The sequence below is a fragment of the Macaca thibetana genome, chromosome 8 (assembly GCF_024542745.1).
Source record: "Macaca thibetana thibetana isolate TM-01 chromosome 8, ASM2454274v1, whole genome shotgun sequence".
Lineage (NCBI taxonomy): Eukaryota > Metazoa > Chordata > Mammalia > Primates > Cercopithecidae > Macaca > Macaca thibetana.
Window position 1 is genome coordinate 32,811,030 of NC_065585.1, and position 24,002 is coordinate 32,835,031.

At 32.2% G+C, this 24,002-nt stretch overlaps 1 protein-coding gene across 5 annotated transcripts in view; it reads left to right on the forward strand.

The window, feature by feature from the left end:
• CSMD3 (CUB and Sushi multiple domains 3) overlaps positions 1 to 24,002 on the forward strand; it is a 1,234,985-nt gene that overhangs the window by 1,105,324 nt on the left and 105,659 nt on the right. For all 5 annotated transcript variants that reach the window (XM_050802135.1, XM_050802136.1, XM_050802137.1 and 2 more), the window contains 6 exons: positions 846 to 915; positions 5,633 to 5,749; positions 10,017 to 10,226; positions 14,285 to 14,473; positions 15,208 to 15,385; positions 16,564 to 16,709. In XM_050802135.1, coding sequence (XP_050658092.1) covers positions 846 to 915; positions 5,633 to 5,749; positions 10,017 to 10,226; positions 14,285 to 14,473; positions 15,208 to 15,385; positions 16,564 to 16,709 — 910 coding nt within the window. The remainder of the gene's footprint in view (positions 1 to 845; positions 916 to 5,632; positions 5,750 to 10,016; positions 10,227 to 14,284; positions 14,474 to 15,207; positions 15,386 to 16,563; positions 16,710 to 24,002) is intronic.

Genomic DNA, 24,002 nt, shown 5'->3' on the forward strand with positions numbered 1-24,002 from the left:
GATTGTGAACAACTGAATTCCTGGATTTTTTAGAATTTGAAAATAAAAGGGAATGCTACTTAAAGTACTGAATGACACTTCCATAGCAATACATTTCTCAAATTAGTGAAAATTTACTACAAGTATATTTTGCTAACGAAGTGGATTTGCAATGTATATTCTGATTTTATGTATTTATATTGATTTTTTTTACTTTTTTTGTTGAGGTTCTCAGGTTTATAATAGCATAAAGATTTCCTTAAAGAATAAACCAATTAAGATAAAAAGTTAAGGCAAACACTATTTCACATATCAAATAAATAAATTCTTCAGAGAAAGCAAAATTAAAAATTAGTAATTTATAGTCTTTAAAGTTGTATCACAAAATTATAAATCTCGGAAGTACAATCAAATCTTTCAGGACTTTATGTTTCAATAGAAAAGTTAATATACTTTGACTTGTTTTAATATTTTTATGAAACAATTTTAAAATTATTATTTAACCTATTTCACTTTGTGTATTACAGCAATTTATTATAAACCACCATGTATATGACCCTTTCACTTATATAGTCACTGCAGTATCTTAGTAAAACATACTGTGATAGGAAAAATTAAAACCACAATTCTAATATGATATGAAGTATTATTTTTTCTACCAATATCATGTAGTTATATTTTACATTTTATCATAGGTGTATATAATCACTTTTCTTTAATCATGCTAAGATTTCCATAAAAGTAAATATGTGTATAAAAATAAAACCATGTACCTAAGCTTGTTTTTATAATAATAATTGACTACACTACAATAAATTTAAACTTTTTATATATGTTTACTGAACCACATCATTTGGTTTATGTAGGGTCACTCTCACATTACATGTATGCCAGGACCTGTAAGAAGATGGAATTATCCAATCCCAATTTGTTTAGGTAAGTTAAAAGACTATAAAGTATTTGTAAGCTTCATCAGATTTTAAAGTTTCATTCTGTATATCATGATTTTCAAATATATAGTTTGCCTTTTACCAGATCTTATGGAAATGACTTTTTGAGGAAGATATTTCACATCTTCCTTTTTTAATTTGAAAATTTTATTTTTATTTATCCTCAACTTCAATATCAATGGATGACTTAAGCTGTAGAAATTAAGAAAAGACTTAAAAAAATTCCTAGAGAGTTTTCTCAGTGTATCCATTGAACAGGAATATAAGTAAATATTCGATTGCTTGCTATTGAGACGGAATTTAGATAAGGAATCTAAAATGTCTAACAAAGGGAGTATGACACCTCATGAAATGTCTTTAGTGGTGACCGCCAGTCAAGATATGGAATATATTAAAAGGAAACTTGGGTACTGTGAAAGTATAGGCCCACATTTTTGCTGTAACTCGATGCTGCTTCCAAGTTATTTCTATTCATGCTTCCTTTTCTCTTCCTCATTTTTTTGTATTTGTGTGCAACTATTAATATACTGGATTCTAAAGAGTATGAGAAAGTAATGTGAGGTATGATCCCTACCTTTAAAACATTCAATTACCATTTGGAGTACTAGAAATAAAATAAATGAATTTATTATCAAATAATTTAGTGTTAAATTGTATCATTAACTACATGATGGAATTTCAGAAAAGTGAGACTGGTGTTGATTAAAGTATTGGCAAACATATTCAGCTTGTAAGGCTTTCACAGAGTTTTGGATAATAAGTGTAATTAAGACACATGGAGGAAGAAGATGGCTCTTTCTGAGTAGGAGACAGAGCCTAAGTCAAAAAAAAAAAAAAAAAAAAAAAAAAAAAAAGTCCATGACTTGTGTGACTTAACCCTGCACAATGACCGTATCTGTACTATATTCCTCTGTTTGGGCTGCTATAGCAGAATACTCCAGATTAGGTAGTTTAAACAACAGAAATTTATAAATTTATTTTCTCACAGTTCTGGAAGCCAGAAGTTCAAAAACAAGGTGCTAGCAGGTTGGTATCTTCTAAGGGCCTCTCTTGTTGCCTTATAGATGGTATCTCTTGCATGATCTTTGGTTTGTGCACCCGCACTCCTGGTGTCTCTTCCTCTTCTTAAAGGACACCAGTCCTATTGGATTAAGATCCTTGCCTATGACCTCATTTATCCTTAATATCTTCATTAAGGCCCTATCTCCAAATACAGTCACATTAGGGGTTAGGACTTCAAAATATAAATTTTGGGGGGACACAATTAATTCCACAACATCTGCGTTCAATGCACACAATTCTTTTCGAAGAGTACTGAAAAATGTTTAAGAATGATGATGTGTTTAATCGGCAAAGTACATTGAAAACACTCAGACTTTAAATTGGATGATTTTTTAAGGGAAGCTTTTAAAGTACTATGAATAATTTATAAATGCATATATACCAATTTTAAAATTACCTCACATATATACATGTAATGCATTTTGGAATACTTACATATGCACAGATAACAGTGATTGTAAATATATTGTGTGGTGTGTCTGTGTTTATGTGTATATCCAATTGATTATAAAAGTTGAGAATATAAAAGAGCACAAAGAGTAAAATAAATATGTTTTCTGCTAATATGAAAGCAGAGAGTTTAGATCTTTCATCCATTACCATATTGCTTGTACCTGAAAAGTTTCTCATCTTAAATAGGCATCCAATATATACTGTTTAGTGAACAAATTAATGTAAAGGCTTGGGATACTGTGTGTGTGTGTGTGTGTGTGTGTGTATAGAGAGAGAGTAATGGTTTTCTTTTTGATATTAACGTGTAAGAATTTCTCATACCATATTGTGTTTTTGAAATAAAATTTGAAATGTCAAAAACCACAATTGAAACAAACAAAATTTGAATTTTGATTCTTGACACAGAGCATTGTCTAATTTGTGCAGTTAACTTCTTTTTCATTAAAGGTTTATTTCTTGTCTTTTGATATTATAAATTATATATTTATTTTTTCACATTATGTGTTTCATAATTTTATGTTTATTATGAACACATCTCATATTGTAATTAGAGCACAGTTCTAATAGTTTGCTTATAACTTTTCCTAAATAGATTAATTATGTCTCTGAATAGAACTGCTTAAATTCTTTCATAAATACTATCAAATTTCTCCATAAGGTTGTACCAATTTAAATACCACTCTAGTATTACAGGACAGTTCCCATTTTGTTATATTGCTTGCATCAATTATTATTATTAAAAAAAATCAATTTTCTCAGTACCATAAGACAGAGTAAAAGAGAAATAAAATATAAAATATATTTTTTTAAATTACCACTTCTTTTAGTAAATAAAGTATCATCTTGATTAAGTTTACATTTATATTGTAAACTAAATTTAAAAACGTTGTCTTATTATATAATTTTGTATGCTTAGTAAAGATGGGGTTTCACCATTTTGGTCATGCTGCTCTTGAACTCCTGACCTCAGGTGATCTGCCTGCCTCGGCCTACCAATATGTTGGGATTACAGGCATGAGCCACCGTGCCTGGCACATTTTAAATTCCTTTCTACTCTTTTTTTTTTTTTTTGTATTTTATAACTTCTGAACAATAAGCTTGTACTACATGTGATAGAGTATTAAAGTAATAGCAGTGATACAATAGCAATATTGTAACAAGAAGCTGAAAGCAAGAGGCTGATTCAGAGAATGTCTTAAAACACTAGTCATCAGATAACAAGGCTACAGCCTTGTGAACTGGAAAATAAACCATCTCCCAGATATTTTGATTGAAAGAAGGAAAATTCATGTGAGATTTTAGATATTAGAGACAACTAAGAAGAAAAAACAAAAGTTCGTTTCATTTTGGAAGACTAAGCTATGGTTGTCCCTAACAAAAAGAGTGTAATGGGACACAAAAGAGTCTACATAAGCCGCTGATGACACACATAAAATTGTTATTCAAGGCATAGGAGTGTTGAGATTGCAGAGATACTGAGGAAATAGACATGAACAAATTGCTGAAGGCAGATGCATTCTTTGGTATGCTTCTTCATATGTCTCTAATGATTTGTCATTGTTTTTCTTCTGTTGTTGTTATCTCTTTACTCTTTATTCTCTTTTCTTTTTCTCCTTTGGTTTTGGTATTTTTCACCCTGAAAGGAGGGACCATCAATGCAGAGGACAGGAATTCCAGCTCATATTTAAAGTGATAGAAAGTAACAGAATTAGAAGGACAATGAGCAGCTCAAAGACTTGAAATTGTGAAGGCAAGAAAATAAAAGATAGTCCTTGCCTTTTACTCAAATTTCAGAATAAAGCAAAACAAACCTACAAGTGTATTGCCAGAAATATTTTTAAAAATATTTTAATTGACCAAAATATTGTTTCTACAATTCATTAATTATCAGATTTTGTGATGAATATGTATGAACAATTGAATTTAGGAAAATGAACTGGTAAATACTAACTTTGTCGAAAATTGATTTGGTTTAAGAGTGAATTAACTGAGATTTCAGAAGCTTGAAAAAGCGTATGGGCATATCTTTAGAGCTTGATTATAATCAAAATTTTCATGAAAGGTTTATAAGCAGGTTGACTCCAAGATTATATATTTCTCCCTTGTAAAATCAGCTTGACACATAATTTGTTCAGTTCACATAGCAAAAGATAGTTGTCAAACTTGTTATTGAATATTGTATAAAACATTGTTAAAATTCCCACTGAATTTGCCTTTAAAATATATAACCTGAGATTTGAGTATCTGCCTGTTGCTACTGTTGGCAAGAATTAATAGGATGCCATTGCAAATAAGTGTTCTATATAGGTAACTTTTGAATTTCATTTGTAGTCATGAAATTCGATTCTTCATCTAACATAATATGATAAAAATGTGCTTTAGAGGGAAGAATAGGTTTCTAAAATGCAATTGCCTTAAATATATGCTCAAGAGTTCTATCTAACTATATTTAAAACCTTGAGTAAATTTCTGGTCTTACAGCTTTTGCTTACCTTATTGATAGTAAACCTGTATCATAGGGATTCCAAAACAAGCACACTTACGAACTCCCTAAATTCTCAAATTTGTGTGCATCTTTTTACGTATTTTTACTTCTCTATTTTTTTTTCTTGGTTCTTTTAGGATAAAATAAGGCCATATCTAATGTGTAATATGTGAAATTCTCACATATGAATGGAAACTAACATTTTGCTTAAAATTCTTTATTGAGTCTTCTCACGAAAAGAGGAAAAGGAGGGAAGGTTGTGAAAATGATTTCCTCTTGAATACAGTACTTAGAGCTGAAGTGGTTGACTTGATTTTACTCTAAATTATATCATCTTTGGGATGATTCAAAACATTTCTAGGACTACTTGAGAAAGAGAAATAAAGTACCCACTGTGGCAAAGGACATGTCTTTGTTCGTTTACATTCACTGTGCATGATCTGTTACTTTTATGCAATAATTGATTTACTTTGCATTTATTTCTGAGGAAGGAAGGATGATGTCTTCTTACGCTGTTTTAGAAAATCTGTTGTTGATTATATTTAATTACTAGTGTATAGTGAATGAACATTGACAATATTCAAAGTTATATCAAACAGTTTTAACTCAGAGCCTTGAAAATGTGAAATGATTTCAATATGTTTTTTAGGACAGTAAATTATTCCTCTACTCTGGTTTACTTTGGATTTCTGTTATTTTGCAGCTCAGTGTGGTGGTGCTATGTCAGACTTCAGTGGTGTAATCCTCAGTCCTGGGTTTCCTGGAAACTATCCCAGCAGTTTAGATTGCACATGGACAATAAAACTACCCATAGGTTTTGGTACGTGTATTAAAAACACATGAAAGAGCTTTCAATATTTATTAATGTAGCCTTAAAATAAATGTCAATGTTGAATAAGACTTTATACAATCTTCACAAATTTCAGTTTAGTTTAGGAATACATACAGCTATGTAAATTGAAGAGTGAAATTTAAATAATTGTTGCTTAAGTCAAATACATTTCACATGGAGTACTTGGAAAATTGAAGGTATATGGGCATTTTCTTTTTTTTACTCTATTTTTTTTAATTAACAAATAAAAATGGTACATATTTATCATGTACAACATGATGTTTTGAAATATGTATACATTTTGGAAGAACTAAATCAAGTTAATTAACACATTACCTTGAATTTTTTGGGGGGTGAGAATACTTAAAACCCTCTTGGCAATTTTCAAGAGTGCAATATGTTGTTAATAACTATAGTTACCATGTTGTACAATGAATTTACTTCTTTTGTGTAACTGAAATTTTGTACCCTTTAACCAACATTTTCTTAATCCCTCTCTCTTACACCCTGGTAACTACCATTCTACTTTCTACTTCTGAGTTCAGTTTTTTCAGATTCCACATGTAAATGAGATCATGTGATATGTCTTTCTGTGCCTGACTTATTGCACTTAACATAATGCCCTCCAGATTCATCCATATTGTTGTACATGACAGAATTCCCTTGTTTTTTTTTTTATGGTTGAATAGTGTTTCATTGTGTATATATACTATATTTTCTTTATCCATTCATCAGATGATGGACACTTAGGTTGACTCCATATCTTGTCCATTGTGAATAATGCTGCAAAAACACAAGACTGAAGATATCTCTTCAAGATTCTGACTTCAATTCTTTTGCACATATACCCAGTGGTAGGATTGTTGGAGCATATGGTAGTTCTGTTTCTAATTTTTTTGAGAAACCTCCATATTGTTTCCTATAATGTCTGTACTAATATATATTCCCACCAACAGTGTGCAAGGGCATTTTATAATTACATATCGAGATGTATAGATTGAGATAGATAGACAAACTTATACTATTTTTCAGTCACTATGTTATGTATGGATATACTCTGAATTAGGTATGTGTCATAATGATAAATTCAACCTAAATTTTATGTACATTGTTTTTGTAACTCTTTTCTTATTGCTGTAATCAAGTAGTACAGTTATTATATTCTAGTAATCTATTGGATTCAGCCCATTTTCTTTATAAGTAAATCAGATTTTATTTTTAAAAAGTAGTACAAATTTTAAAATATTAGGTTTAAATACAAATCACTATAATACCTTCCTAATTTTAATGTAATAATTCCCAATATTTTAGATATATTACATCATATATCATATTTAATAAATTCTTACCCTTACATCACTAGTATACTCTCTTACAGCTTTTGCAGATCCTATGAGTTTATAAATGCAATAAAAGAAGTGCTTGATTGAGGGTACACATGTTCATTAAATCACAGAGACTAGGATGAATAGATACTCATTGAAGCACAAACCAGGTGGTTTTAGAGTAATTAGGAAATTCTGTACTATGTCAGTTATTGAGGACTGAACTTAGGTATCTCACTACCCAGTAAGCATCTGCAACCTCAGAGTATAAAAACATATTTAAATGTTTTACGTAAGTTAACAGATAACTCAGTTTTGACAAATATTTACTGAGTGTATATTATACTCTAGATACTGCTAAGTGCTGGAGATAAAATGTATGGCAATGCAGACTGCATTTTTCTTTAAATAAGTTACAGTCATAATGAGGAGACAGTAAAATGTATTATTTTTATACAGTATAACTAAGGATCACAGGATTGTACTTAGAATGGACATCAGTCTAGTACAGGAAATGCAGTAAAGTCTTGACAGAGGGAGAGATGCTTGAACATTAGCTTTAAAGATAAGTAAACAGGCCAGGCACGGTGCCTCACGCCTGTAATCCCAGCACTTTGGGAGGCTGATGCGGGCAGATCACAGGAGATTGAGACCATCCTGGCTAACACGGTGAAACCTCATCTCTACTAAAAATATGAAAAGTTAGCCAGGCATGGTGGCAAGCGCCTGTAGTTGCAGCTACTCGGGAGGCTGAGGCAGGAGAATTGCTTGAACCCGGGAGGCAGAGGTTGCAGTGAGCCAAGATCTTGCCACTGCACTCCAGCCTGCATGATAGAGCAAGACTCTGTCTCAAAAAAAAAAAAAAAATTAGCCACACATGGTGGAGCCCACCTATATGTCCCACCTAATCAGAAGGCTGAGGCAGAATGACTGCTTGAGTCCCAGAGTTTGAGTTTACAGTGAGCTATGATCATGCCACTGAGCAGCCTGGGCAACCCTGTCTCTAAAAAATAAATAAATGATTAAATGAAATGAAAAAAACAGAAAGATAAGTAAAAGTCAGTCCAGCAAAGAATGTCAGTCTGCTGCAGGGAGTGTGAAAGGAATTCTAGGTAAACAAGGTGACAAGTAGAGAAATGCAGGTGAGAAAACTAAAAAAAAAATTAAGCATGTCTGAATACTGTGTGACTGACTTGAGGTTTTGGGAGAGCAGGGGGTTATTGAGAGAAGGTTGCTGGAGGACTTTCTATTTAGAAATCCTTTTTAGGATCATTTTGGCTAAAATGTGGAAACTCTAAGTTCAAAGTTATAGTGAACTTCTATGTCCATTGATAGAATACTGATGTAAATGAACAACAGATTGAACCAGCATGGCTCTTCCGCATGTCTTTCACTAGTCAATGTAGCTTAGATAGCTAAATGAATTATTTTAAAACAAATTATTAAAAATAGTTTCAATAGTCTCATTATAACATTATCTTCAATTTCTGGCTAATTTTTGTTTTTGAAAATCAACTTTATTAAAACTTGAATATATATCTCTATAAATGAAAACATAAGACTTTCATATTTGATTACATTTTAATAAGCACACCGTTTTCTTTGAGTTTTGATTAAATCACATATTAGGTCCAATGTATTTAAACGGTATATGAATTTTTTTAAATAAAAAATACATTTCAAGTGGTAAAGAAACATTTGTTCAAGAATGTATGAAACAATTTTTAGAAAGATGCTGTGTAATAAAAGTGCTCAGTTAAAAATAAAAACAAAAAGTGCACATCTTGGGTCTTCACATATTAAGGTAGCATGCTCAAAGTTCTAAGAAGTTAATCTAATTTTATAGAAAGTTGTTTAATATTTTAAACCCTGTTTTAAGTATTTCCAAAACTTATTTGTCCAAGGGACTCTTTAAAAAATCGTTTAGTAACATGATGTGCTTTTACTGGGAGCCCCAGGGTAATTATTAATATCATAAGCCTAAGAGTCTGAATGCCTCGGTTTGCAGTTCAAGCCTACTGGGTCATTGTGTAAACTTTACATGTGTTTTACTTCTCTGTGACTCACTTTCCTCATTCTCATGAAATGGTGAGAATTAAATAAGTTAGCATATATAAATCACTTACGGCAGGTAATATATATAATGCACAGCAAATATAAATAACTTAAAACATTCACTGCATATCAGATTTTATTATAAATAATTTGGAGAGTGGTAATAGTAAGAAAAACATCAAATTTACTAAAATTGAGTGTTAAATTAATTAAGCAAACATACTTTAAGATTTTTTTATCCCAGAGACATTTCACTGTCTCATATTTTAGTTATGCTTATAAAGATATTGAGATTACATTGCAATATGACCACATATAACAATGATCACCAGGTTTTACTGAAGTTATTATATAAAAGCTTGCATAAAGAGTACCCTTTAAATTATATACAAGTTATATTTCTGAGAAGTTAATTTCTCTCCTATGAATGAATAACTTCTAATGCAATTGCGAAATCTATGTTAGTATATTACAAATTTGCAATTATTTTCAACCTTAGATTGACCTTTTACATAACACAAATTAGGCCAAAAGTGACCCTTTCCTCTAAAAATTAGTTTATGTAATTTAAAGGGTATTAAAGAATAAGAAAGCCACCTTTTTGGATCATTTTCCATACAGTGACATTATAGTGAAATGAAAGATTTTTCCTTTTAACTAATAATGGACATGTGAGAGCAGTATTCTTTTACTTTGAACCTTAGCAAAGTTAGCTGTCCTAGGCAGACAGCAAATCCATGACTCAGATCTTGAGATTATGCCTCTCGACTTAAATGCAAACATATCTAACTAACTTGATGTGATTGTGTGTGTGTATATTTATGTTTAATTTGGTAAAACAAATAAAGTAGCATTATGTTTGTTTTCTTCTTCAGGTGTACATCTCCAGTTTGTAAATTTTTCTACAGAAACCATACATGATTATTTGGAAGTACGAAGTGGATCCTCAGAAACTAGTACTGTTATTGGCCGGCTTAGTGGTCCTCAAATACCATCTTCCTTATTCAGTACCACCCATGAAACCAGCTTGTATTTTCACAGTGACTATTCACAAAACAAACAAGGGTTTCATATTGTATACCAAGGTAAGAGAAATAATAAAAAGTGAAAGTTTATATAACTCCAAATCAGCTATTAGAAATATTTAACTGAGTTTATTTTCTGTATTCTGCTTTAGAAAGAAAAAAAAAAAAACAAAAAACTTAAGCCAAGGTGAGCTTCGATTAGGAAGATTTTTAGAGCAATGCAACTCTCTGGAGAATGGGTGACATAGGGAGAATGATGTCTCTCTGAGACTTTTGAAAATCCTAACCATGAAACAGGATTGAATTAGTCTTAAGTTAATACACAATTGAATTAAGCAAGGCATGGCAAATAAACAAGTCCAGCTGGACAGTAAAGATGTATCTTTGCTTTTATATTAAAAGGAATATATTGAAAATATATTTTGTGTTATTCATATAATGTATTATGTAAAATTTTCTTTTACTTTATAGTGATAGACTAATATGACATTCCTTCATTTTGTTCTATTGTCATGAGAATATAAACACTTTGATAATCATGTTATATTAGACCTATCTCTCAAACAGAACTGCTGCATAACCTTGAGCAAAATTTTTATCTCTTTTGAGTGAAGGGTTTGGGCATAAGTAGAGCTAGGCTCAAATGTTGATTCTTCCTGTTCTATCTAATGTGGCCTCGGCCTTGCTCTCCATTTGCTCACGTGCATAATGGAGTTAATTATACTAACTTTCAGATAAGTTGTATTGAACTTTTTATTATAAAATGTATGTAAGGTATATTCCATGATGTACATCATTTGTAATTACTCAGTACATTTTAGCTATTATTTCATGTCTTATATGTATATATTCTGTTAAAATTAAATACTAAAATTATGATGATATTTTACATAGTAAAGTGTATTTCTAAAAGCTGAAATTTTTAATCTAAATAACCTAAAATTTTATTACATCTCTGCCCTAATTATTATTATTTTTTTTTTTTGAGACGGAGTCTCGCTCTGTCACCCAGGCTGGAGTGCAGTGGCCGGATCTCAGCTCACTGCAAGCTCCGCCTCCCGGGTTCACGCCATTCTCCTGCCTCAGCCTCCCGAGTAGCTGGGACTACAGGCGCCCGCCACCTCGCCCGGCTAGTTTTTTTTTTTTTTTTTTGTATTTTTTAGTAGAGACGGGGTTTCACCGTGTTAACCAGGATGGTCTCGATCTCCCGACCTCGTGATCCGCCCGTCTCGGCCTCCCAAAGTGCTGGGATTACAGGCTTGAGCCACCGCGCCCGGCCTGCCCTAATTATTGAAGGACTTTATGTAATGCTTTTGTATCTGAGTTCCTTAAGAACAGGGAATTGGGTTGTTCATTGGCGTATCATAAGTACCTAGAACAGTAAGCACAATAAATATTTGCTAAAGTATCTACCAGAAAGGAAATTTGAAAGTAGTTAAGATAGAGATAGGTATTAAATATCAAATTACATGGATCTGAAATAATTATAATTTGTATTATACTTGTATGCATAATGTAAGAACACTACATTTCACATTATCACTCTTATAAAATAGGAGTCATTTCAATCACCTCCCAGCACATTGAATTTACCATGCTTACAAAGAAAGTAATTATTTTTATAACAATCAGGTAATTGATTGAGTTTCTCTTCTTTGCTGCCAGAAGACTCAGAACCATATTTGTGATACACTTTACCAAGTGTACATGGCCTTATGCCAAGTTCTTTGCCATGCACCTTAAACCTGACTACACCTGCTGTTTTCCTATTCTCATTTTCCCTCTACCTCTCAAAATAATATTCTTATTTGAATGATGTAAAACTAGAATTCAAACTTTATTAATTCTGATTTTTTCAGTTAATATATTCTTGAAAAATAATTCATTATTGACATAATAAAAGTGTTAAAGATATAAATTTTTTTCACTGTTACTGGCATATTATTAACATGAGCCGTAATGTATTACAATGATGAGGAGATGTTATTTGTGAATCACACTGAGTTTTAAAATGGTTTTGTTTTGTGCTACATTTATGTAGCTAACCTAGTGCATTTTAAAGAAATAGTTAACATATATATTCACAGAGTCAATATTATTTTTGGATTGATTTTGTGGTTAAATTTTAAGAACTTTCTGAATTTGGAAAAATTATACTGTACAATTAAGTGTACCCTTCTACTGAAGGAATCAGTTTGAAAATTAATGTTATTACTGACAAGATTATTAAGTTTGGTAAGTCCTGTTTGTCACCGGTACAAGGTTGTGACTGCAAGTTGTCCAGGTTCTTCACTTTTTGAATAAAGAATTGTACAAAACGCCTAGCAAAGCAAAGAAAGAATGAAGCAACAAAAGAACGAAAGCAAGGATTTATTGAAAACGAAAGTTCACTCCCAGTGTGGGAGCAGGCCGACCAGTGGCTCAAGGGCCCAGATACAGAATCTTTTTGGGTCCAAATACCCCCAGAAGTTTCCCATTGGCCACTTCATGCTCACCTCATGTAAATGAAGTGGTAGCCTGCAATGAGTCTGATCTGAAAAAAGCCATCCAGAAGCTGAAGTGAAGTTACAAAGGTCACACTCCTGTGCAAATATCTGATTGGTTGCAAAAAACAACCTAATGCTTTTTGCAACCAATCAGAGGCTAAGTTACAAAGTTATACTTCTATGCCAACGAAGACTCAGTCTGATTGGTTGCAAACAGCCAATTTCTCATCTGCCGGGCTGAAAAGGTGAGGGGTTTGCAGATGGAGTTGCCTCTGGTGCTTTTGCTACTTAGGCGAGTAAAGTTAGGGTTTTCCTTTCAATTTAGTTTGAGGAAGTCCGAGTTGGAAAGCCTTAGGTTCTCTGCCTTCAGCCCTATTCTCCTGCCTCATTGTATTGTATATAATATTAGAATGGGAACTTTCTCCTGAATGCTTAAAATCTATTTTCTATACTTATTAAACTAAAAAGCATGGAGTAGAAACTGAAAGAGTATGTTTAATAGAATAATATATTCCAACTCCTAATGATCCATTCCTAATACACATTTGTCTTAAGTTGGAATGATAATGCTTTCTAATATATTTTTGTGTAGAATATTTTTTGTGTTGAATATTAATTAAAATGAAAAGGACACATTAAGAATAAAAGCACTTAACGTTTTAAAGAATTTGTTCATTAATTCTGAAACCTTTAGTCCTAAAAATGTGAGCTATATTTTAATAAACAACAGGATAATCTATTCAACTTCAAATGTAATTTTTTATTTGAGGAATATAAAATTTTAATGGTTAGATAGGGAAGTAGTCTTTGATTTTCAGCAATTTAAATTTTACTAATTAGAATACAATTTTGAATTTCTTAATAAAAATTTACAAATATTGATATTATATGAGTATAGGCCCTGCTCATAGTTCTAACATTTATTTAGTAATGTTTATTTAACACCTACTCTGTGAAAGGCAATAGCCAAGGCTTTGAGATATGATGATAGTACAAACAAGATCTCATACAAAATGTAGAGCAAGAGAAGTATGAACAAATAAACAAGCAATTATACTGCATTGCCAAAATTATCCCATAACTGAAGTACAAAGTTTATTTTATATTAAAATGAAATGTTTTTCCAGTGCTTTATTTTACAAGCTAACTTCTTTTAAATTAACTCAACAGAAATACATTGTTACATTGTGATCTGCAGAAAAGCAATTAGTAAAACAAACTGTAAAAAGGCTCAGAATTAGGCTTATACATATTCTTACTGCATTCTGTGTACTTATAATCAAGAAGCAATTGCATTCTATGGAAGAGAATCAGAATATATTCGATTAAAATTGTAGCTTTAAGAAGAGTGTACATTTTCATTAAAACATAATTTAATTGGGTTGCACAAGTAGGTGAAGAAAGCATGCATTTTTATGAATTGTGCTAACATTTTAAATATGAAAATTGTAGACATGAGAAGAAATTTTTGTCACAGGTCATTGACGGCATTTATCATAAACCTGAATTGCTATTTATAATCAACTACAAGTAGCATCACATCTATTTGTAAGTTGCAAAATTGCTCTAGTACCCTATCTGTGGCCTCTGAAATTTGGAAAGAAAAAATGTCTTTCTTTTTCCTCTTTCCAGCCTATCAGTTGCAAAGCTGTCCTGATCCACGCCCGTTTCGAAATGGTTTTGTAATTGGTAATGATTTTACTGTGGGTCAAACCATTTCATTTGAATGTTTCCCAGGATACACATTAATTGGAAATTCAGCTCTCACGTGCCTTCATGGTGTCAGTCGTAACTGGAATCATCCACTTCCAAGGTGTGAAGGTATGCTTCTACCTTGAAACTATCTTTTAGGTGATATCATCTGTTTTTAATATTGTTTTGGCACTTTTCACTTGTCTTCCTCTTCCAATAGCATGCTAAATATATAGTCTCTCAGCTGAAGATATTTTTTAAACCCCGAGGCTCTATAATGAATAGCAATTTTATCATTATTGGCAGGAGTCCTAACCTTTCCTACTGGGAGTGAAAAAAACAGTTGATTCACACTTTAGAGCTTTTCTTATGTGTGTGGGGAAGGGAAGGGGGTGCATGTGGGTTTGTGTGTATTTAAGTCATTCTTATATAAACCACTAACCCAGATACTGCTACTGAGTTCCTTTCCTCTAGAAAAACCTTTGAAATAAAAGGCTTCGAACCTCTTGTAAGGCCTTATATGTACACATAGTAAGAGGCAAATGAAAGTTAAAGTCTTTGCATTGATATAAAATATTTAAATAATAGAGAAGACAATGTAATTGAAAATAGAGAAGACGATGTAATTTACTAATCTAGTGATCATTAATAATTATTTAGCATAACTCATGTGGCAAAATAAAGAAAAGTTGACTGTATTTTGTGCACTGTTGCCAACTTCATTATATATACCTCAACTGAAGTAAAAACAAAGCATAAATGTGTTTCATAATGCTTAAGATACTTGAAATGTTTGCCTTTTTCTCCATAGTCAGTTTATTGTTATTTTTAAATATTATTTTGTTTTGTTATGTTTTCCATAGCTCTTTGTGGTGGGAATATAACTGCAATGAATGGCACCATTTATTCTCCTGGGTATCCCGATGAATATCCAAATTTTCAAGATTGTTTTTGGCTTGTAAGAGTACCCCCTGGGAATGGCATCTACATCAATTTTACTGTCCTTCAAACAGAACCAATATATGATTTCATTACTGTATGGTAAGTCAGGACTATTGCTATTGATTTATTCAACTATGTATACAGTAAAACAAGGTTGGAATAAAAATATATCACAATACTCTGTTATAAATTGTCATCTGATATTTGAATTGAAGTGAGTAACTGAGACTGACAGTATGTGTCTTGTAGAATTTCACACACAAGAGATATAGGTTGTGGCTTATTTGCCCCACGAACTAGGTAAATATTGTGGAATAAAGACTTCATAGGTGAAAACAAGATTGAAAGATATTATTAAATTAATGTGCTAAAACAGGGAGTTAACAGACTAAGTTTACAGTATGGAAGTTCTCTATTTACAAAAGTCAGTGGAATTTAAGAAATTATAATTATTTAATATAACTAGTGGATTCCTGTCATAAAAATTAATTGTATTACAGTCTTGTCAATTGAAACATCTTTATTTAAAAATGTATTAAGGCTGGGTGCAGTGGTTCACATCTGCAATCCCAGCACTCTGGGAGGCCACAGCGGGAGCATCTCTTCATCCCAAGAGTTCAATACCAGCCTGGGCAATGTAGTGAGACCCTGTCTCTAGAAAAAATAAAAAATTAGCCAGACATGGTGGCATGCGCCTGTGGTCCCAGCTATTCAGGATGCTGAGGTGAGAGGATCCCTTGAGCCTGGGAGTTCAAGAGTGCAGTGAGCTGTGATCATCCTACTGCACTCCAGCGTGGGCAATGGAGTGAGAACCTGTCTCTAAACAAATACATAAATAAATACAAATATATTAAAGAAAGTGTCTGAATTAATAATTAACAACTGATAATTTGTTCATCTGAGTTCTAAGAGTTGTAACTTTAACAGTCTGTGATTCTCAAGACTGTTGCTGAAGAAAATAAAAGGGGGAAAACCTCAAGCACTTAAAAGCACTAGAGTTTTGCTAAAAAAACAAAGACAATGTATTAATTATAACTAATATGAGTGCATTCCATTTAGGTCGAAAATGTAATCTGTTTTTATACTTTACATTTAAAAATATGTGGTCACCTACATAGATATAAAATATATTATTTGCACTCATTGGTTAGCTTCCTGCATCTTTATTATTGATATGTTAGAATATAAATATATGCAATACCTTTATTGAACTTCGTTCAAAACTACTTCCAAAATCAATCTCGATCTCTCCTCCTTTCCCAATCCTTGTCTCATAGGGACGGACCAGACCAAAACTCACCTCAGATCGGTCAGTTCAGTGGCAATACCGCTTTGGAATCAGTCTACAGTACTTCAAATCAGATTCTAATCAAATTCCACAGTGATTTCACAACAAGTGGCTTTTTTGTGCTCAGTTATCACGGTTGGTATTATCTGAGAGTTCCTATTTCATTTGGTACTGTTTAATTTGTTCTGGAAAAAATTGAATGTAATATATATTTAACCAATGATTGAAAAGGTATTAAATTTGGAAATTTTATAATCACAGTAACTTTAGCATTTCAAACACATTTCCTTGCAAAAGATGACCTCTTCTAAGTATTCAGGGACATTAAAATGTGAGCAAATGGATATAGGAGATAAATCAGTCAGTAATTACCCAGTGGAAAATAATCATTTTTGCATGAAAACCAATAAAAGAGAACCAGCTGTTCATACTTTATTGCATGTAATTTTGAGACATCAATAGATTTTTTTCCTATACAAAATGTTTAATCTATTCAACCTGCTGTGAATCTTTCTAAAATTAGGATTCAGTATCTTTATGCTTTGGATCACATTACTCATTCATTTATACTCTTGTTTCAAAACTGTGTCTATTCTAGAATCTTACAGTTTTAAGTGACTATTCCAGATCATTAAGTTCATAGCTTTTACTGCTGTGGAATAATTTATGTATAGTCTCAATTTTATTTCATTGTATAGGGTCCTTTGTTCTGGGCTCTGTATTCATAAGCTTAACTTTTTGAAAGGACATTGAGAAGGTTTCACAGAGGTGTTTCTCTTCTTTATTTTTTTTTAAATCCTTAATCAATTGTGTTCCATTATCAATAAGAAAATGGTTATTTATCTATAATGATACATCCTTTTATCTGCTATGACCATAGTCTCATTAAAACACATTCTGCCTCATATAACTTAGTCAGACTAATTCCATGGGCATTTCACAAGACCAATAATCTACTAAATTAAGTTTGCAAAAATTATATGAAAATGTGAGGATGGACAGGTGCTTTACCCATTACATAATGTATGACTTAGCGTTTCACCTTTTTAATATAAAGTAGCTAAATATTTGATACTTAAAGCTGATATTCCGTGAAAAATATTGTAAATCAACTGTGATTGTGTTCAAAGACATTTAAAGCACATTGTATCCAGTCAGAAGTTGATCATAAAATGTTTGAGTTGCTTAATTTGAGCACTTATCAGTCAATTAGATGGTATCTAATTAGTTTCTCTGTAGTGATCCACTGTCATCCAGACTGATATGCAATCCAGCATAACCAATTGCAAAGTCAGGGGTTCAGTCTATGGCCATACCACCCTGAATGTGCTGATCTCATCTGGAAAGTTGGGTATTCAGTCAGACAACTTTTATTTGGGGTGTTTTTTTAAAAAAAATATTTTTTTTTGCCTTTCCTACTGAGTTGATCATTAATGCTGGCAGTTTGTAGATATAGCCTAAAGCTGAAACAATAGAATTATTACTTTGATAATCACAACTCAGGAACTAATACATTATCATTAAGATAAAAAAATGAATTAGTTGCCAAACTATATTATGTACATTTTATCTCCACAAGGATTTCTACTTAATTTTTTAAAATCTTTTTATGTACTGCTTGCAATCATAAAGAAAGGACTATTCACTGAAGAACTATAAATATCTTCAAGATAACCCTACAGGAAGTATAAAATTTTTATAAAATTTAGGAGACATTTCAAGGGGAAAATATTATCAAAGGAAAGGATGTCAGTGTTGTATGTTTGTGTGTGTGTGTGTGTGTAGGAGACAGAATGTGCACATTCATATAAAAATATGTGGATAATAGATATCTACACATAAACACAAAATCTTAATGTGGATTTAAACATACACATATATGAATATATAAACATATATCCTCATTTCAAAATGTTTCACTTGACTTTTGCAAGTGGGTTTTGAGACATGTGTGATAGAAATGGAATTGCTTAAGAAAAAAGCAGGTCAAGGTCAGGTGCAGTGGCTCATGCCTATAATCCCAGCACTTTGGGAGACCAAGGCAGGAGGATTACCTGAGGTCAGGAGTTCGAGACCAGCCTGTTCCACATGGTGAAATCCCATCTCTACTAAAAATACAAAATTAGCCAGGCATGGTGGCTCATCCCTGTAATCCCAGCTACTCAGGTGGCTGAGGCAGGAGAATCTCTTGAACCCGGGAGGCAAAGGTTGCAGTGAGCCAAGATGGTGCCATTGCACTCCAGCCTGGAAAACAAGAGTGAAACTCTATCTCTAAACAAACAAACAAACAAACAAACAAACAACAGATCAAATATTCATTTAGCCCTTTATTTTCTATTTGACCTTGGACAAGTTACTCTTTGATCTCTACTTTCCTCAGCTATAAAACAATATTATAGAATTGCTGAGAGGATTAAATGTCATATTATATATGTATAATTTACTCCAATTACTGGCATGTATTAGGTTGAACCAATTTTCGTCAAAAAGTCCTATGGGCAATTTTATATAGCTCAACTGTAGAAATATTGTAATTGTTAATATTGTCAGCTTTACATTGAGGAGACATTTTGAGAACTGGAGATAATTGATAATATACAGTTAGCATAATGCCTGGCAGAGCAGATGTTCGGTAAATATCTGTTTCCATACCATATCTTATCTCACATTTTAGATTTTTCAAATAGGACATTCATTCATTAGATTTTATAATAAGGTGCAAAAAAAAAAAAAAAAAATGCCAGAGCCTAATGAAGGCTAATGTTTGAATCAACAGCTATGGAGATTCCACTCAAATTTTAAAATAAACTTGAAGTTTGGGAGCATAGCCAGAGTTCATGTTAAAAATTGACTGATACTTTCAATTTGTCTAGCCCTAATAGGATAACTTTTCTAAAGCACTGCTTTCATCCTTACCTGCCTTTTCAAGAATGCATGAGGCCTACAGTAAATCTAATTTAAAGCTACCCTATAATCCAGTTCACTGATTTTTACTCTCCAGTCCCTACACAACTTCAGTCAGGTTGGTTTCCTCACTGCCTCCTGAACTTCTATTCTTAAATCACATCTTTGTCTCCATCATAACTACTCTTGGTTTCTTAACTCATCTTCAGTTATTTAAGTCTTTTTATGTTAAGTCCCATATCCTCGACTTCTTAATAATTTGAACTCATGGTGATCACTGCCATCACCTCTGTGATTACACTTACTCTTCTTACCAAACTTTTGAAAACCTAATTACAATATGGTGTATTATTTTATAAGCCTTATGAGTTTATTAAATGAGTGTTTTTTGAGGATACAAATTTCTTGTTCTTATCCTTTTTATATTTTTTTTATTGACTGTATTTTAGTGTTACAGTGGGAAGTGTGTGTTCAGTCTCTTTAAAAAGTTGTTGGTATTTATTTGAGCTGTGTTAGTAACAACTTTTAAAAATATCATTTTAGAATTACTAAATGTGTAATTCTAAATCACATCCTCCTTAACAAAAACAAGAAGATATGCCTGTTAATACTAATTTGAGCTATAGGCTCAATGTCAAAATGAAGTCTCATAATAGTAAAAAATTGGTCAAATTATTTGGAATTTTTGATAAATAAACTGAGTATATAATTCATTATAAGCTTAACACTTATTTTAAGCTGGTTGAGTATACCTAATCTTTGAATGATTTACTCACCCACCCAGTTTTCTTTATATCCTCTTAGACTTCATAGTTACTTCTGATATCCCTTGCTTAATAATTCAGAAGTGATTTTCTCAAGAATTGTATATTTATTTTATAAAGTTGACAGTTCAATATTTTTGTGTATTTTCTTAAGGTCACGTTGATTATTTAAGTTTTATTTATTAATATATTTTTAATATACTTGAAAAGAGAAGAAAAAAATGTGTGTTTTTCTCTCTAACCTAACTTCCTTTATGAGATCCAGGCAGCCATCTGTCTTTTATAAAACATCACCTTCATAAAGTCTTTTATGATCAAAAATAACATTCATAAAAAAGCTTTGCAAAATGAAAGCTCTCTGCAATGAAAAAATAGGACAGGCATAAATGCTGAGGCACTTTACCTCAGATATCATATATTTTTCTCATTTGAGGGAATGTTTTTGTCTCTCTGTGTGTTGCTATAACTATGGTTTCCTAAAGTAAGAACCACATTTTTTTTTCATATCTGCTGTAGAGTCAAGATGAGGTTGGTTTATAATTAATAATAATATTCAGTCCTAATTAATGACCCCGTAAAAGATAAATTACCCAAAATAAATTTAACTGAGTGTTCTTTTTGCAGTGACTTTGTATAACCATCACTATATTAGTGGTAACAACCATTTATTGAAAATTTAATATGCTGAGCACTGTGCTAGGTGCTTTCCATGTATTATTGCTAATTTTCATAATAACCCTATGAGGTAAGTATTATTATCTTCATTTTAATAATGAACAAACTGAGTGAAAAACCACACAACCTACATAAAACCAGAGAACCAATAAGAAGAAAGGCTAGTTGAAATTCAAAATAGGTCTGCCTGACTTCAAAGAATGATCCGTTTTTGAAAAATCAAAACAACAATAACAACAGCTAAAATCCATTGTATTCTTATTAAGTGCCAGGCAATGTTCTAAGCTGGTATTATCTTATGAATAGATTATATTTAATGGTATATAAACCCAATTGTTCTTTAAACATTTAGTCAAAGTGATTTTCAGTTTTAGCAATATGATGGGTCATCTCATTTTCTCAATATGCCTCCTAATTATAACTTGGAGCTTTAAGCTTCTTATTGCTTCATTTCCCAAAGATCTACAAAGTAGTAATAGTACATTGATAGATTTATCACAGCTCAGTGTATTCTTTATAGTTTCTAAAATGTGCTGTGGTCACTGGGCCAAGAGAAAGTAAAAGTTTTGTTGAGATCTGACTTGTGTCACTCAAAATAATCGGCAACTAGAGTATAGCCACAATATGTATTTGCTAATTTAATACAGAAGTTATGTTATGGTGTTTAAGCCAATTATCCAGGATACTCGATTTTTCTAATATCAATGTATTAGGGAAATTCACTTTCTATGTGGAAGATTTTCTTAGCATAATGTGATTTAATAATTATGTTATTCATTATTTTCTGTTATTAGCACATTTTCTATTGAAGAATGAGTTGATTACATAATGACTCATTATTTTTAAGAAATGTATTTAAAAGGCCTGTAATGTGTTTCAGGTCATCTTTTATGGTTATGCTACTTTTACAATAAATGCTGTATTTGGAAACAAGTATATTTAACTTCACAAAGTCTCATCCTAAAAGAGACTGCTGCAGATGTAAGGACATGCTTTATATAAAGCATAAATCACGATTGCCTTTAACTGTGTGACCCCTTTGCCTCACATAACCTGAAGACCTGACCTCCTTTTGTATTGTAATAACTAGAGCACAGAACCCATAAAGGGTTTTATTATTTGATATCCAGAGAGTATGGGGGATATGGACATCAGGTAATAATGTGTGTGTGTGTGTGTGTGTGTGTGTGTGCATGTGTGTATAAAATGAAGCGATAGAGCTAAAAACCAAACTGCTAAAACTGTTAGGAGGAAAGGAAAATACCACTTACTATTAGTTAAATGACTTAAATGACTACTTAATTATAACTCAAAAGACTAAAAGTTATGTCAAAATTATTATCTTTTGACACTTCACTGTATGTATATGCCCAGTTGATAAAGTATGGTATTTATTTTCTTAAATATCTTACTTTCTGTTGCCTCCAGCCAAAGATTTTCAGGAACACAATTTCTGTTAAAAAAAAAAGTTAGATTTATTAACTTGTGATAATGAGTGAGACAGCATATGATAAGGGACTCTGTGATCTCAGCAAAAGTGTGTCAGTAGAGTCTTGATATAGGAATTCGACTGTATGAGATGGTTTGGGGAGGAGTTCAAGGAAACATAATTTTCTTCTGGATTGGGTGCTGTCAGCAAATTGGAGCTGTTTTATGAATGGATATCTTAACTTTTTTTTCTAGAAGGTGAAGGGAATGGAATATACCTATATAATTAGTGTGGAAATACTATTCACTAAGGTTGGCTGAGGTGGAAGACTCTGTCATTTTGATGATTTGAACAGTGTTCTTGTTTTCTGATTATGACTATGGAAAGGTCTTATTTCTGTCTTATTTCAACGAGGTCAAAGAATTACTTTGCCTGCTGTTAGTTTTTAGGGAAATTGTTTATGTTTAACAGGAGACAATGGCCTATCAATTAGAGCCAGGTCTATATGCCAGGGAACTCAACAATGTAGAGAAGAGGCCTTTGGTACATTGTTTTTCAGATTTCAATAGGCTCAGCACTAAGACAGGATACCTTAAATTAGCTGTCTGCATGTGAAGAAGACAATTCACGCAACAGATACTGAAATGTTCTTAAAATAATCCAGGAGATATCCGAATAGTTTTGTTTCACAATAGTTTCTGTTATTTCTTTTCTAGGAAAATAATAAGAGTGACTTCTTGTTGACTGTATTAGTCCATTCTCACACTGCTATAAAGAACTGCCCAAGACTTGGTAATTTATAAAGGAAAGAAGTTTAATTGATGCACAGTTCCACATGGCTTGGGAGGCCTCAGGAAACTTACAGTCATGGCGGAAGGGGAAGCAGGCACGTTTTAAATGTTGGCAGGGGAGACAGAGAGTGTGTAAAGGAGGAACTGTCAAACGCCATCAGATTTCATGAGAATTCACTCACTCTCATGAGAACAGTATGGGGGAAACCACCACCATGATCCAACCACACCCACTAGGTCCCTCCCTCAACACATGGGGCTTATGGGGATTACAATTTGAGATAAGATTTGGGTGGGGACGTAGAACCAAACCATATCGTTGATTCATTTTCATTCTTCATGATAGAAACTTTCTGTCTCTCATCTCTAAATCCAAATAAGCATTTTCTCTTGATTTCTAATATTCTCCCTTATAGAGTCAGAGAAACAAACTGAATATAAAATATTAGTGGTGTAAAAGGGATATTGTAAAGTAATTTAAACCCTGCTGGAACACACTTCTATGTTCATGTCAACCCACTGGCAGATTTTCTGCAAAATGGAAAACAAATTTATTGTTTTCTTCTCTTCATTAAAATTAAGATAGCATTAATTTCAATACACTTAGCTCTGCTTTCAAGTGAAATAGCTTAAGCTTGTTTCAGATAACTTTAAAAATAACGCTGCCAAAACTGCATAACAGAACATAAAATTGTCAACGTTTGTTATCCCCAAAATCTTCCCCAAATCATGAGATTATCATACTTGAACTAATCTGGAAGAGCACTGAAGTACACTGGGGCTTATATAGAGCTTAGAGTTTATAAGGGAAGATGCAACATTATTTCTGTCCTCTGTGAGGAATACTGTGTCCTTACTTGGCAGA